This window comes from Solea solea, chromosome 1, assembly GCF_958295425.1.
Source record: "Solea solea chromosome 1, fSolSol10.1, whole genome shotgun sequence".
NCBI lineage: Eukaryota > Metazoa > Chordata > Actinopteri > Pleuronectiformes > Soleidae > Solea > Solea solea.
Window position 1 is genome coordinate 22,049,558 of NC_081134.1, and position 13,182 is coordinate 22,062,739.

A 13,182-nucleotide genomic window follows, 5' to 3' on the forward strand; every position below is an offset into this window, starting at 1 on the left:
TCCAGTTGTCGTCAGAAGTCAGATTTCTGACTCGAGAGAGTCGCAGTAACCTCAACGCAGAATTCCAAGATGGCTTAGCGACATTCAAAACATCGCAACAGCGGAGTAAATCGTGATTAAACATAATCCCGACAAACGTAACGGTTTTTCTTTCTTTCAACATCGCAGGCGATCGACAGCATCCACCAGGTGGGCGTGTACTGCCTGGCTCTGGTTCCCTCCAACACTCTGCCCAAGACTCCGCTGGGCGGCATCCACCTGTCAGAGACCAAGCAGCTGTTCCTGGAGGGGGCGCTGCACCCCTGTAACGTGCTCATGTGTCCGCACACGTGCGTCACCAACTTGCCCAAACCACGGCAGAAGCAGCCAGGTGAGAACACAGCAAGATCTGTGCAAAATTTTATGCTAAAATGAACTTAAAAAAAAAAAAAAAAAAACACTTTCCATCGTTTTATCGAGTTTGAACAAATTTCTCCAAGTTTAAAAAAAAATTAGCATTTTTTTAAAAAGTTGAATAAAGTTTTCTAAAAATGTTTCCAAAAATGTCTGTCAAACATTTACAAAATTCCTGTTTTCTTAAAGATTTATCAAGTTTATTGACTCTGACTTTATCTGATTTTTTCTTCTCGTCCTCGTCCTCGTCGTCCTCAGAGATCGGTCCCGCGTCTGTGATGGTCGGTAATCTGGTGTCAGGGAAGAGGATTGCTCAGGCCAGCGGTCAAGATCTGGGTCAGATCGAAGACAACGACCAGGTGAGTCACACGCACGCACATACACACATACACACATGCACACACGCACACACAGACACGCACGCACATACACACATGCACACACGCACACACAGACACGCACGCACAGACACACATGCAAACACACACACACGTGACTTTTATCTGCATAATCAGCAGCAGCAGTTTCTGAGGTTTTTAACCCTGAACAAAAAGTTTATCCACTGAAATCTTCGTTAGTTTAAGTCTTTGGTGTCTTTAAGAACATGTTCACGTCCTTATCTCACTGTGAGACACACTTCTGTAAACCACTCACTCTCCCACCCACACACACACGCACACACTCACGCACTCTCCCACACCAAAGTCCACAGAGAAAATCAGTGATTTTAACATCACACACACAGGAGTTGTTGATCCAGTTCTTGTCTTGTCTGAAGTCAAATGAATGTTTCAGTGCTCATGTGAAACACCAGGTCGTGTCCCTGTGTCCTCATGTCCCTGTGTCCCTATGTCCTTGTGTCCCTGTGACCTTGTGTTTGTCTACAGTTCCTCTTCCTGTCTGAGGTTTTACAGTGGAGAGCTCAGACCACACCGGACCATGTCCTGTACACACTGATCAACTCCAGAGTAAGACACACACACACACACACACACACACACATAAGTTCAGCTTTTATTTTGATTTTGTCTGACTGGAACAGAGAGTTCAGGTTCAGGAAAAACTGATTTTAGTCATTTAATATTAAGACTCGACTAATAAAATCTATGTCAGTTTAAGGCTGCGATGTTTTTAAGAACACGATCACGTCTTTATCTCACTGTTACACAGACGACTGTAAACCACTCACTCTCCCACACCAAAACCCACAGAGATAATCTGTGATTTTAGCTGCAGGGACACAGGAGCTGCTGGTCCTCTGCTGCCTCATGTGGTCACTTTGTGTCACTGGAGTAATTATAAATGAAGGAATTTATATACAGAATTGATAAAATCAGACATTAGAACTTAGTGATGGAGGCAGCAGAGGACTAGCAGCTCCTGTGTGTGTGATGTTAAAATCACTGCTTTTCTCTATGGACTTTGGTGTGGGAGAGTGATCATTCCCTTCTACAACACACACTTGTACATCCTAAACTATCTGTTTAACATAAGAGTAAGTGAGCAAAGACACATCAGATAATCACATGACACTTAATATCACAGAGAGGAAAGGGATTCAATGTGTGTGTGTGTGTGTGCATGTGTGCGTGTGTGTGTGTGTGCGTGCGTGCATGTGTGTGTGACCTCCAGGGAACCATAGCTAGCACTCTGACGTGCGTCCAGCTACATAAGCGAGCAGAGAAGATCGCCGCCATGTTGGCTGAACGGGGCCACCTGCAGGACGGAGACCACGTCGCACTGGTTTATCCTCCAGGTAAAAAACACTTCATCTTTGCTGTGAACATGGAAGTTCATTCCAATTCATTATCATTTCTCTTATCGATTCCTGAGTAGTTAAATGAATGGAAAAAATGACTTCTACACAGTCTTCTGCACCAAAAGCAACCATTTTATTTTTTCCCCAAAATTATGTATGCACAAGACTGTGAACATACTGAGCAACACCAAGACAAGATTTGGTGTAGAAAGAAAGTATATAGTCTAAATAATTTAAACTGATACAATAAATAAAAACAGGAATAGAATTGTAATACTTACTAAATGCTTGCGTGCTAAATTACAGCTTAACGCTCCTTTTCTTAAAAGGGATATTGTAAATGAAGTAACAGTGGACATACAAGTCCTCTTTAGAAAAATAGTCATGTAGTATGCCACAATAACATTGTTCCTGTAACTTACTGCAAGCTTAATCTCGATTTCACTTGTTGGGTTTAGGAGCGTGATTCGTTATGAATTTAGAATATTAATAATGAATTAATTATGGAATAATTAATTTCTTATAAAAAGTCGAGTCAAACTCAAATCGGGGCACCACTCCTCTCAAACAGAGGAGGACAATCGGTTCTGAATTCATAACCTCCAAAAACAGTCTCATAAATTAACGTCTACCAATTTGGATTATGATTAATAATTAACTTAATAATTGATAAATCACAATACTACATCAATAGTTAGGTGAATTGAAGGATTGGAGTTCTACAGGGAAGAGGTTGGCAATATACACACTTGTGCAATATTAATCAGAGCAGACTGTATATTTTAGAAAACATTTATTAAAAAGACATCAAAGATTTAAACAAGAATATCTACTAAATGTAACTATATACAGTGTGTGTGTGTGTGTGTGTGTGAAAGAGAGAGAAAGAGGGAGTCTGTGTGTGTGCAGGTCAAATGGTCAAGTCAGACAGAGGTAGACTACAAATCAAGATGGCGGAATCAAAGATGGCTTCTTGAGTGCATGGCTGCTGTGTTTCTTTGTTAACTGCTTTTGTAAACTGAGGTTAAATCAGGTTAGATGAGAGGTTAGAAGCATGCACATCTAGAGCTGAAAGCTAAGAAGCATGGACATCACTAACGTCATATTAACCTAAATCTAGACATTACAACAACACTGTGTGTGGGCGAGTAAGCTCCACACAACATTTCATCTGTGCTTAGCCAAGTAGTGTGATGCGATGCTAGGCCCAGTTACGTCACCAAGTCCTTAAAAGATGCAAAAGTGTTCTTTTTTCAGGTGCTGTCTGTTGGTCCAGGAACGGTAGATGTTTGACTGTGTTTCTGGTGTCTGTGGCTCAGGTTCCTCCTTACAAAGTGAGCTAGTTGGAGCTAACCTGGCTCTGGATCCTTGGTTGATCCTTAGGCAGGCTCTGGTGTCGCTGCCTCTGATGGGAGGATAGCAGGCTGCTATGAGCGAGCAGAGAAGATGCTCTTGCTGCTGGAACCTTGTTTAGCTCTGTGATGAAGGATCATGTGTCCTCCAGTGAGATGGAGAAGAGAAGAGAAAGGAGGAGGGGAAACCTGGCTTTTGTATTGCCTGTTACGTGGGTCACATGTCACAAAGTGGGTTACCCACTGATGTGTGGAAGATAAGGGATCTTTAGAGACTGAGTTTTATGACACTCTTTGTCTTTGAGGGCCATGTGGTCTCCGTCCAAGATGCATGTGACTCCATCTTGAATGAGCTGATCCCCAACACACTAAAATGATTGCTTAACACTCCTTTTCTAAAAAGGGATATACAATTGTAAATGAAACAGTGAACATAACTACATCCACTTTAGATAAATAGGCATGTATGCCTGCATAATATAACACAAAATAACGCTACTGTAAGCTTGTCACAGTACACTTAATGAACATCAGCAATTCTTATGTAAGAATACAAGCATGTCTGCCTTTTCTGCGAGGATTCTTGAGCGCTCCACACTAAAGGTGTGAACTTTAGTAAAGTTACGTTACCGTTGTCAACGGAGGTCGCAGCAGAGCTTTGACCAGAAACTTTAGCACTCATAGGCAGGCGGTCAAACACATGACATTCTTGGTACACAGTACACTTACACGATATTAACGCATTGCACTAATTACAAGCGGCAGAATTTTCTGCCTGTTTGGTGAAACGGAGCCAGACTTTGGATCTCTCTCCTCTCCATGATGCTTCCTTGTGTGGTCTGAAGATCCGAGTCGGCGCAGAGTGTGACGTAAATGTACTGCGACGCAAAATTTCGGGGAAACCGGAAAAAAACGTTGTGCAGTGAAATGACAGAATCGTTAAGAAGGCGTACAATTCTGATGGAATTGGTCAGTTGGAACCAGTTCTGACTCGGAACGCAGTAGGATTAGTTTGTGGGAGCAAACATTTAAACTTCAAAAACTTTCCCTTTAACAGTGACATCTGGGATTTTGGTTTGTGTTTTTTTTTAAAAAAAAGCTCTTTGAGCAGCACATTAATTCCTTCCTTCCTTCCTTCCTTCCCTCTTGCTCCTCCTCCTCCAGGCATGGACCTCATCGCGGCATTTTACGGCTGCCTGTACGCCGGCTGCGTGCCGATCACGGTGCGACCTCCTCACCTGCAGAACATCACCACCACGCTGCCCACCGTCAAGATGATCGTGGAGGTAAAATGAACGCTCCGTTCACATGGATTCATTGTTTATATTTTGGGTGACCAAAGGTCAAGGTCAAGGTCATGGCCTCACAATACATGCAAGCCCTTTCTCAATATCCATACTCTCAATATCCGAGTACGGTTCTCATACCCGGCAGTGTTCTCGCTCAGCTCGTTTTATCCAGCATAGGTGCTGGATAAAATTACTTGAGCGTACTTGGGAAGGTCATGTATCCCAGAATGCATTTGGGTGGAACATAGCAGCAGATAATACAAATAAACCTGAAATAATATTTATGGTGTCCCTGAACAAAGTTTTAAGATCATTTGAGTCATTTAGAATTCAAACATGTGGTTTGTGTATTAAGATCTGACGTATTTATAGTTTGGCAGCAACGTTGCCAGAGGTGATAAGCTCCGCCCCTGCGAACGCTGGTGCTCACAGTGTCCAGCAGAGGGCAGCATTACCTCGGCCTGTCCTGATGAAATAATGACGTCTCTGTCATTAGATGCTTGATGTGATCCATAGATTTGTTGTTGACGTGTTATTTTGTTTTTAATGTAAATGTTTTGACCTGACAGTTTCAAAGTTTGTATATTATTAATGTTTCATTTATTTTAACTTTGAATTTTAGATTTATATTAAAGTCGCACGGTCATTGTATCTGTATTTAAATATAATATGCACATATACATATCTATATATGTATGTATATCTATATATGTATCTATATATATATATATATACATGTATGTATATATATATATATATATATATATATATATATACATATATATACATATACATATATATATATATACTACACTACAATGCTGTAATATATCTATTTTCCACATGGTACTGTTTATTTTAATAAAATTAAATAAAGTTAAATATTTAAAATGTGAAAATAAAAACAATATATCAGCATTTATTGAAGGTGACATAGACCGGAAGCTCCAATTAACGCTGCGTTTTTGTGTGTATCTGCGTCATTACCTCGTTTATGAAACCCTAAAGTTTCAGAACAAACAGTTCAGCCACTGCTGAGAAAATAGTGTTGTATTGTTTTCCTGGGCTCTGCGAAGCGGATCGTCACTTCCTTAATTTGATGTCGTCATCAGAAATCCTCACCACCGTAGCGCCTCCCGGTGCGGCACTAGTCCGGGCACATCCGGTTGCGTACATTCAACCGCAGAAGAAGAAGAAGAACTAGTATCGTTGTAGCTGCTGAGATGCAGAGCATCCACCGTGCCAGAGGGGGAGCTGTGTATCTGAGCGCTGGCCTATCTATTACGTCACTTCCAGGTACCTGGCCAATCACAGGACAGTAGGAAAGCTTTTGTTGGCTGGCCAATCACAGCAACTGTTTGGTCTGAAACAGCGCGGCTGACGAGAGCGTCAGCGAGGAGATATTTTGATCGGCTCGTTTGCAGCGATTAGGAGGTTTTTAATCATGAAAACAAGTTAATATATGTAAGTAGACCTCCATAACTAACATATATGTGTGATACAAGCATTCTATGTCGCCTTTAAAAGTTTAAATTTTATATGTTCATTTATCAACACTTAGCACTTGGCGCCACCCATCATTCAAACAGTAGAACAAGGAAGTAGCTGCTATTTTAATTGAAGAGATCATACTTGTGTACTCTGTAATTGGCAACTATGTACTGCACTAGTACTTCTCAAATATACAAGTCCATACTTGTGTACTTGAGTATTGAGAAAGGGCCTTTGTTTTCCTTCTGTCTGAAAATCAGTGAAAGCTGTTGTTCAGACAGACACTAGGTGGCGATGATTCTAGTTCTTGACAAAATGAAGTAACGTGGCATTGTGTGTGTATGTGTGTGTGTTGTGCGGTGCAGGTCAGCCGCTCAGTGTGTGTGATGACCACACAGCTCATCTCTAAACTGCTGAGGTCAAAGGAAGCTTCAGCGACTGTCGACGTCCGGACCTGGCCTCCTGTCCTGGACACAGGTACACACACACACAATTATACAGTATATATGTGTGTGTAAGGACATGATGATGATGATGATGATGATGATGATGATGATGTTTCTCTTCAGACGATTTGCCAAAGAAAAAACCTCCACCGCTTTATAAACCGTCTGATCCTGATACTCTGGCCTACCTGGACTTTAGTGTCTCCACCACAGGCATGCTGGCTGGAGTCAAGGTACACACACACACACACACACACACACACACTAGAGAAAATCAGTGATTTTAGCTGGCGGGGACACAGGAGCTGCTGGTCCTCTGCTGCCTCGTGTGGTCACTTTGTGTCACTGAGGAATGTCTAAATGAAATATTTCAAACGCCGAATTTTACAAAATAGGACTGTTAACTTAGTGATGGTGGCAGCAGTGGATCAACAACTCCTGTGTGCTGTGATGTTAAAATCACTGATTTTCTCTATGGGTTTGGTGTGTCTGAGTGAGTGATGGAGGAAACTGCTTCATCTGTATTTTATGTTGTTAAAACAACATGTTTGTGTGTGTGTGTGTGTGCGTGCGTGTGTGCGTGTGTGTGTGTGTGTGTGTGTGTGTGTTTGTGTGGCTGCAGATGTCTCACACAGCCACCAGTGCCTTCTGTCGCTCCATAAAGCTGCAGTGTGAGCTTTACCCGTCCAGAGAGGTCGCCATCTGCCTGGACCCGTACTGTGGCCTGGGCTTCGTCCTCTGGTGCTTATGCAGGTCAGAGACACACACACACACACACACACACACACACACACACACACACACACACACAGCTGAGCAATAAAGTTTGACTTCTGAACGTTTCCGTCTGCAGTGTGTACTCAGGTCATCAGTCCATCCTGATCCCTCCGTCAGAGCTGGAGGTGAACCCGGCTCTGTGGCTGTCGTCCGTCAGTCAGTACAAAGTACGGGACACCTTCTGCTCCTACAGCGTCATGGAGCTGTGCACCAAAGGCCTGGGCCTGCAGACCGACTCGCTCAAGGTAAGAGTCGTGCCGACTCACCATGGAAACCAACAAACAAACGACTGAGGCTCTGTAAACATGCTCGTTTCTTCGTGTCCCTCAGTCCAGAGGCGTGGACTTGTCCCGCGTGAGGACGTGCGTGGTCGTGGCAGAGGAGCGTCCTAGGATTGCGCTTACGCAATCCTTCTCCAAACTCTTCAAGGACCTGGGTCTGCACCCTCGAGCAGTCAGCACGTCGTTCGGCTGCAGGGTGAACCTGGCCATCTGTCTGCAGGTGAGTCCCTGACCTCTGACCTCAGTCTTCTTCTATGTCACTTTACCACTAAACATTTTTTTTATTATGATTATTATTATTATTATTATGAAACAAGTTGCTCGAGGTCAGAGATCAGAAGTTTGAATATTCGGCCAAAAAACATGAGATCTTCATTAGGAGAGAGTTTTTTTTTGTTTTTACGAGATTTTTCTTCGGATCTGTTTTTACGAGATTTTTTTTTAGATCTGTTTTTACATGATTTTTTTTTTTTAGATCTGTTTTTACATGATTTTTTTTTTTTAGATCTGTTTTTACATGATTTTTTTCTGGATCTGTTTTTGCAAGTTTTTTTTGGGGAATTTCCAAATTCCAGTGGGATTTCGCACTCTCCTGCACCATAATCACTGTAATAATATTAATAATGTATTTAAAATATTAAATGAACACTTTAGTAAACTAATATTAACCTCAATATTAATATTAGCCATTCATGTTTTATTTGTTTTTCATCTCCCCTCCTTGTTTTATACATAACGCCACCCACATATCTCATACTTGGTTTTGTCTCCGTCCTCCTTCCTTGCTGCTCCCCCTCCTCCTCCTCCTCCTCCTGTCTGTGCTGCTGCAGCCTCACAGGCTGGGAAAGCTTGCCGAGCAGGTAGGGAACCACCATCAACCCCTAAACAACCACCACCTCCACCTGCAGTGTCACCACCACTGTTTCTCAGCTGTCACTCATCAGCTGGTTTGAGGGACAAGGGAGAAAATTAGTTTTTCAAAATAAAAATCACAGTTACACAGGGAACACTGAAGGGAGGCCGGGGACAAAATCCCATAAAGTCTAAGTCAGTTTTAGTCAACGATACATTTGTAAACCACTCCCACACCAAAGCCCATAGAGAAAAATCAATGATTTTAACAACACACACAGAAATTGTTGATCCACTGTTGCCTCCATCACTAAGTTCAAATGTGTTAATTTGTAATTTCGGCATTTGAAATCCTTTGTTCAGATTTACGTGTGACACAAAGTGACCACACGAGGCAGCAGAGGACCAGCACCTCCTGTGTTCCCACCAAAAATTGATTTGGGCTTTGGTGTGGGAGAGTGAGCTGGTGAAGTAGCTGAAGTCAGCGAGCGTCTGTACGTGTCAGTACTTCATATAACACACACACACACACTTTCAAACACCTGAAGTAAATCCATTTTTCTTTAAATGTGAGAATCTGCCGCTTTTGTTTTGAATTTATTTTGTTTTATTTCAGACAAAAACATAAAAAGTCTCTGCCTTAGTTCACTCTGCACTAACTTCCTGGTGTGTGGGCTTGTGACTCCCAGCATGCACCTGTGTGTCCGGTGGTGGGGGTGAAGGGTTGGTGATGGGGTGTTCTCTCCTGAATCAAATTGACCTCTAAATTATTGTCTCATCATTCTGACATCCATCTGTCTGTCCCTTCTTTTTTCTCTCATGCTTTTATTTTCCTTTTTTACTTTATTTTTATCGCAATTTCTTTCCACTGACTTCCAAAAACCACTGCTGTTTGTTATTTCCCGCCTTCCCAGCGTCCGTGATGGCGACACGAGTCGTCACGTTGGTTGTGGTGGTTGTCATTGTCGTTGTTGCTGCTGTTGTTGTTGTTTTGGTTGTTGTTGCTGTTGTTTTTATCGTTGTTGTTGCTGTTGCTGTCGTTGTTGGGTGGTAGTTGTTGTCATTGTCGTGGTTCTTGTTATTGCTGCTGTTGTCGTCGTTGTTGTTGTTGTTCTTGTGTGACTCTGTGGTGTTGACTCTTGTGTTCTCGTTGTTGTTGTTGTAGTAGTTGTTGTTCTTGTGTGACTCTAAACAAAGTTCAGGGTCCACAGGAACATTAACTCTTGTGATCCTGGTTAAAGTGGAGCGGATATCAGGCCAAAAGGCCTAACTTTCATACACAGCCAGGTACAAAGCAAAAAGGAACCAACTTCAGTATCACATCTGAAGCACATTTCTGACAGGTTAGATTTGAATGAATGTAATTTTTCTGGGGTATGGTATAATTGATGTATAATATTATAGTTAATCAATCTATACCGGGCATTGATAATAGTTGACAAGCTGTTTTGACATAATTCAGTCCAAAACTGTTCATCAATTGCAATACCGAGATCCGACTCCCATTCTAAACTTATGCACACCTGGTTTTGGGCCCTCATTCAACAACAGGCGATACATTTTAGGAATATATTTAGGTGTGTTCCCATCATAAAGAAATCTTTCAACATCATTCATGACAGGCAGAGTCATTTCAGGACCCAAATTAGCTCTCAGAAAGGAGATAACAGTAAAAGGTTTGATTGGACAAGTTATATTTCCTCTTCAAGTGCTCAATTGACATGAAAAGTCCTTTGTCGAAGCAATTCTCCAAGTGTTGGATTCCCTCATGATGCCACATGTCCAGAATCTTATTATCAAGAGTCATGGGTAAACGTTTGTTTTGCTTTAAAGGTGTTTTAGGTGACAGTCCCACCTTCAATCCAAGACTTTTGTGAACCTCATACCAAATTTATCAGATGCCTCAATATTGGGTTATCTGTCTTGTTGTGTATTATGCTTATAAAAGAAGTCACTGTGGACCTTTTCTTTCGGGGGTGCAGTCAAATTTGTGTCCAAGAAGGGGCGTCACTGCCCTCAAAAAAGGATGAGATGAACCTCATTTGAGCTGCCAAGTAGTAGTTTTTTTAAATTTGGTAGTCGAAGTCCCCCCGAGCCATAGTCCCATGTCAGCTTTGCCATGGATATCTGGGGCAATTTACAATTCCATAAAAATTGTCTGACATATCTATTGAGAGCTTTGAAGAAGGATTGTGGTAATGGAATGGGTAGGGATTGAAACAGATATTGCAATCTCGGTTGTACATTCATTTTAATACAATTGACTCTGCCTCTCACCACTTAAGGTGAGAGGCAAGCCCATCCATCTACGTAAATCATCCTCAATCTTACTGAGCAGTGGGAGGTAATTTAATTTGTACAGGTTTTTGAGGTTGTTGTCTACAAATATCCCAAGGTATTTATATTATACCATCCATAGGCCATCTAAATGGACTTGTGCGCTGGAGTTTGGAGTGATCAAAATTTGTCAATGGATTATATACCTATTATAATAGGTATTTAGTACAGTTTGTAATTTGGAAAGAGAGTTACCAGGGTCTTTTAAGTACAAAATAATGTCATCTGCTAGAAGATTAATTTGATGAACTGTCTGACCCACCTGAAAACCCTTTATATCAGGATCTTGTCTAATTACTTCAGCTAAAGGCTCAATTTCCAAGACAAAAAGTGCTGGAGACAGAGGGCATCCCTGTCCACTTGATCTGCTTAAAGGGAATGTAGATGAAATCTGTCCATTGGTGCTGATTTTTGCCTGGGGTTTATGGTATAGAGTTTGAACCCAACCAATAAATAATGGGCCGAACCCAAATTTGGCCAACAGAAGCCGCAGCGAGTGCACATGTCCACGGCGAGGTCTGGCCGGGGGTTCGCTGTAAACCGCCTTCGCCCCGAGCCCTTCCAAGCCGATCTAGAGTCGTTCGCGGCGCACCACCGGCGGAGGAAATTTCATGTCAAACTTATGTGTGACACTGCACTATAGAAATGACTGAAACGTGACTAAAACTAATAAGCGTTTTAGTCCAAAAGACTAAAACTAAGACTAAATCTAGAAAGGCTGCCAAAAACAACACTGCACAGTTCATCATCCAGAGAAACATCCAGACCAGTGGAGAAAACTGCTGAACAGTCCAGACCAGGAGCTGAGCTGCTGAGTGTTGAATACCAGAAAATGGAAGAGAGGTGATGCTTGACATCTTTACCACTACAGCACAGTTTCTCTTACTGCACATTTTATTGGTCTTTGTATATTTGACTACTTATTAAACTATTCAATTTAATCAACACATTTAATTAAGATTTTCTGCAAAATACAACAGCTTACAACATTTATCTTATTTGCTCTGTTTACATAGCAATGCTGACACCTATTGGTGATTTACTGGTACTACTGCCTTAACAATGACACTCGCAATGGATAAGATAAGGATAATTTAATAGCATTTAATAGAGCCTTGTAGTAACGTATAAATACGGTAATAAAAATCAAAAAATAGTCTGATAGACTGTTTAATATACGACACATGACTTATTTTGGCATACTAAGAACCAACTCGTAACCAAAGACTACGCTATGTGAAATGTGAATTCAGTAAAATGTGTAACTTGGTAAGTTTCAGATTTCAATTCATAAATAACATCGATGGAGGGGGGCCCAAAAAATACAGTCTGCCTAGTGTAGTCCATTTATTTAATCCGGCTCTGATTATGGCTGTGGAGAATGATTCAGGAAGTGTTTGAGTCTTAGTGGCCAAGTTGATGACATCCATGAGAAGTGGGAGGTGTAAATCCTTAAATTCCCTGTAAAATTCAGGAGAAAAACGCACCTTCTCCTGGAGATTTGTTTGCTTGTAATGAGCCCAGAGCTTTCTCAATTTAGTCCTTGTTGTTGTTGTTCATGTGTGACTCCGTGTTGTTGACTCTTGTGTCCTTGTTGTTGTCGTCATTGTTGTTGTTCTTCTGTGACGCTGTGGTGTTGACTCTTGTGTCTTCGTTGTTGTTGTTGTTCTTGTGTGACTCTGTGGTGTTGACTGTTGTGTCCTCGTCCTAGTTGTTGTTGTTGTTCTTGTGTGACTCTGTGGTGTTGACTGTTGTGTCCTCGTCCTAGTTGTTGTTGTTGTTCTTGTGTGACTCTGTGGTGTTGACTCTTGTGTCCTCTTTGTTGTTGTTGTCATTGTTGTTGACTCTTGTGTCCTCGTTGTTGTTGTTGTCATTGTTGTTGACTCTTGTGTCCTCGTTGTTGTTGTTGTTGTCATTATTGTTGTTGTTGACTCTTGTGTCCTCGTTGTCCCTCACAGGGAACGTCGGGACCTGACCCCACCACCGTCTTCGTGGACATGAGAGCGCTGCGACACGACAGGTGAGTTCAGCACCAAACAGAATGAAACAAAGCTTAATCAGTCACGGGGCCAAAGGTAAAGGATCAGTCAGGATGTGAGAAGAACCTCAATTGACAGGTGCAATGATTAAATACTAACATTTCGGAGAAGGAGGCTCTTCGTCTTTAGCTCCTCCCTCCAGATCAATGTGGACACGCCTCATTTG

The 13,182-nt window shown here is 41.8% G+C and overlaps 1 protein-coding gene across 3 annotated transcripts in view; it reads left to right on the forward strand.

The window, feature by feature from the left end:
• Positions 1-13,182, forward strand: part of LOC131456171 (disco-interacting protein 2 homolog C) — an 84,219-nt gene that overhangs the window by 65,430 nt on the left and 5,607 nt on the right. For 2 of the 3 annotated variants that reach the window (XM_058624235.1, XM_058624252.1), the window contains exons 22-33: positions 169-370; positions 652-752; positions 1,281-1,361; positions 2,026-2,149; positions 4,669-4,790; positions 6,650-6,761; positions 6,854-6,963; positions 7,353-7,483; positions 7,584-7,752; positions 7,838-8,008; positions 8,619-8,648; positions 12,936-12,997. In XM_058624235.1, the coding sequence (XP_058480218.1) occupies positions 169-370; positions 652-752; positions 1,281-1,361; positions 2,026-2,149; positions 4,669-4,790; positions 6,650-6,761; positions 6,854-6,963; positions 7,353-7,483; positions 7,584-7,752; positions 7,838-8,008; positions 8,619-8,648; positions 12,936-12,997 (1,415 nt within the window). The remainder of the gene's footprint in view (positions 1-168; positions 371-651; positions 753-1,280; positions 1,362-2,025; positions 2,150-4,668; positions 4,791-6,649; positions 6,762-6,853; positions 6,964-7,352; positions 7,484-7,583; positions 7,753-7,837; positions 8,009-8,618; positions 8,649-12,935; positions 12,998-13,182) is intronic. The other variant, XM_058624244.1, reaches the window with a different exon arrangement.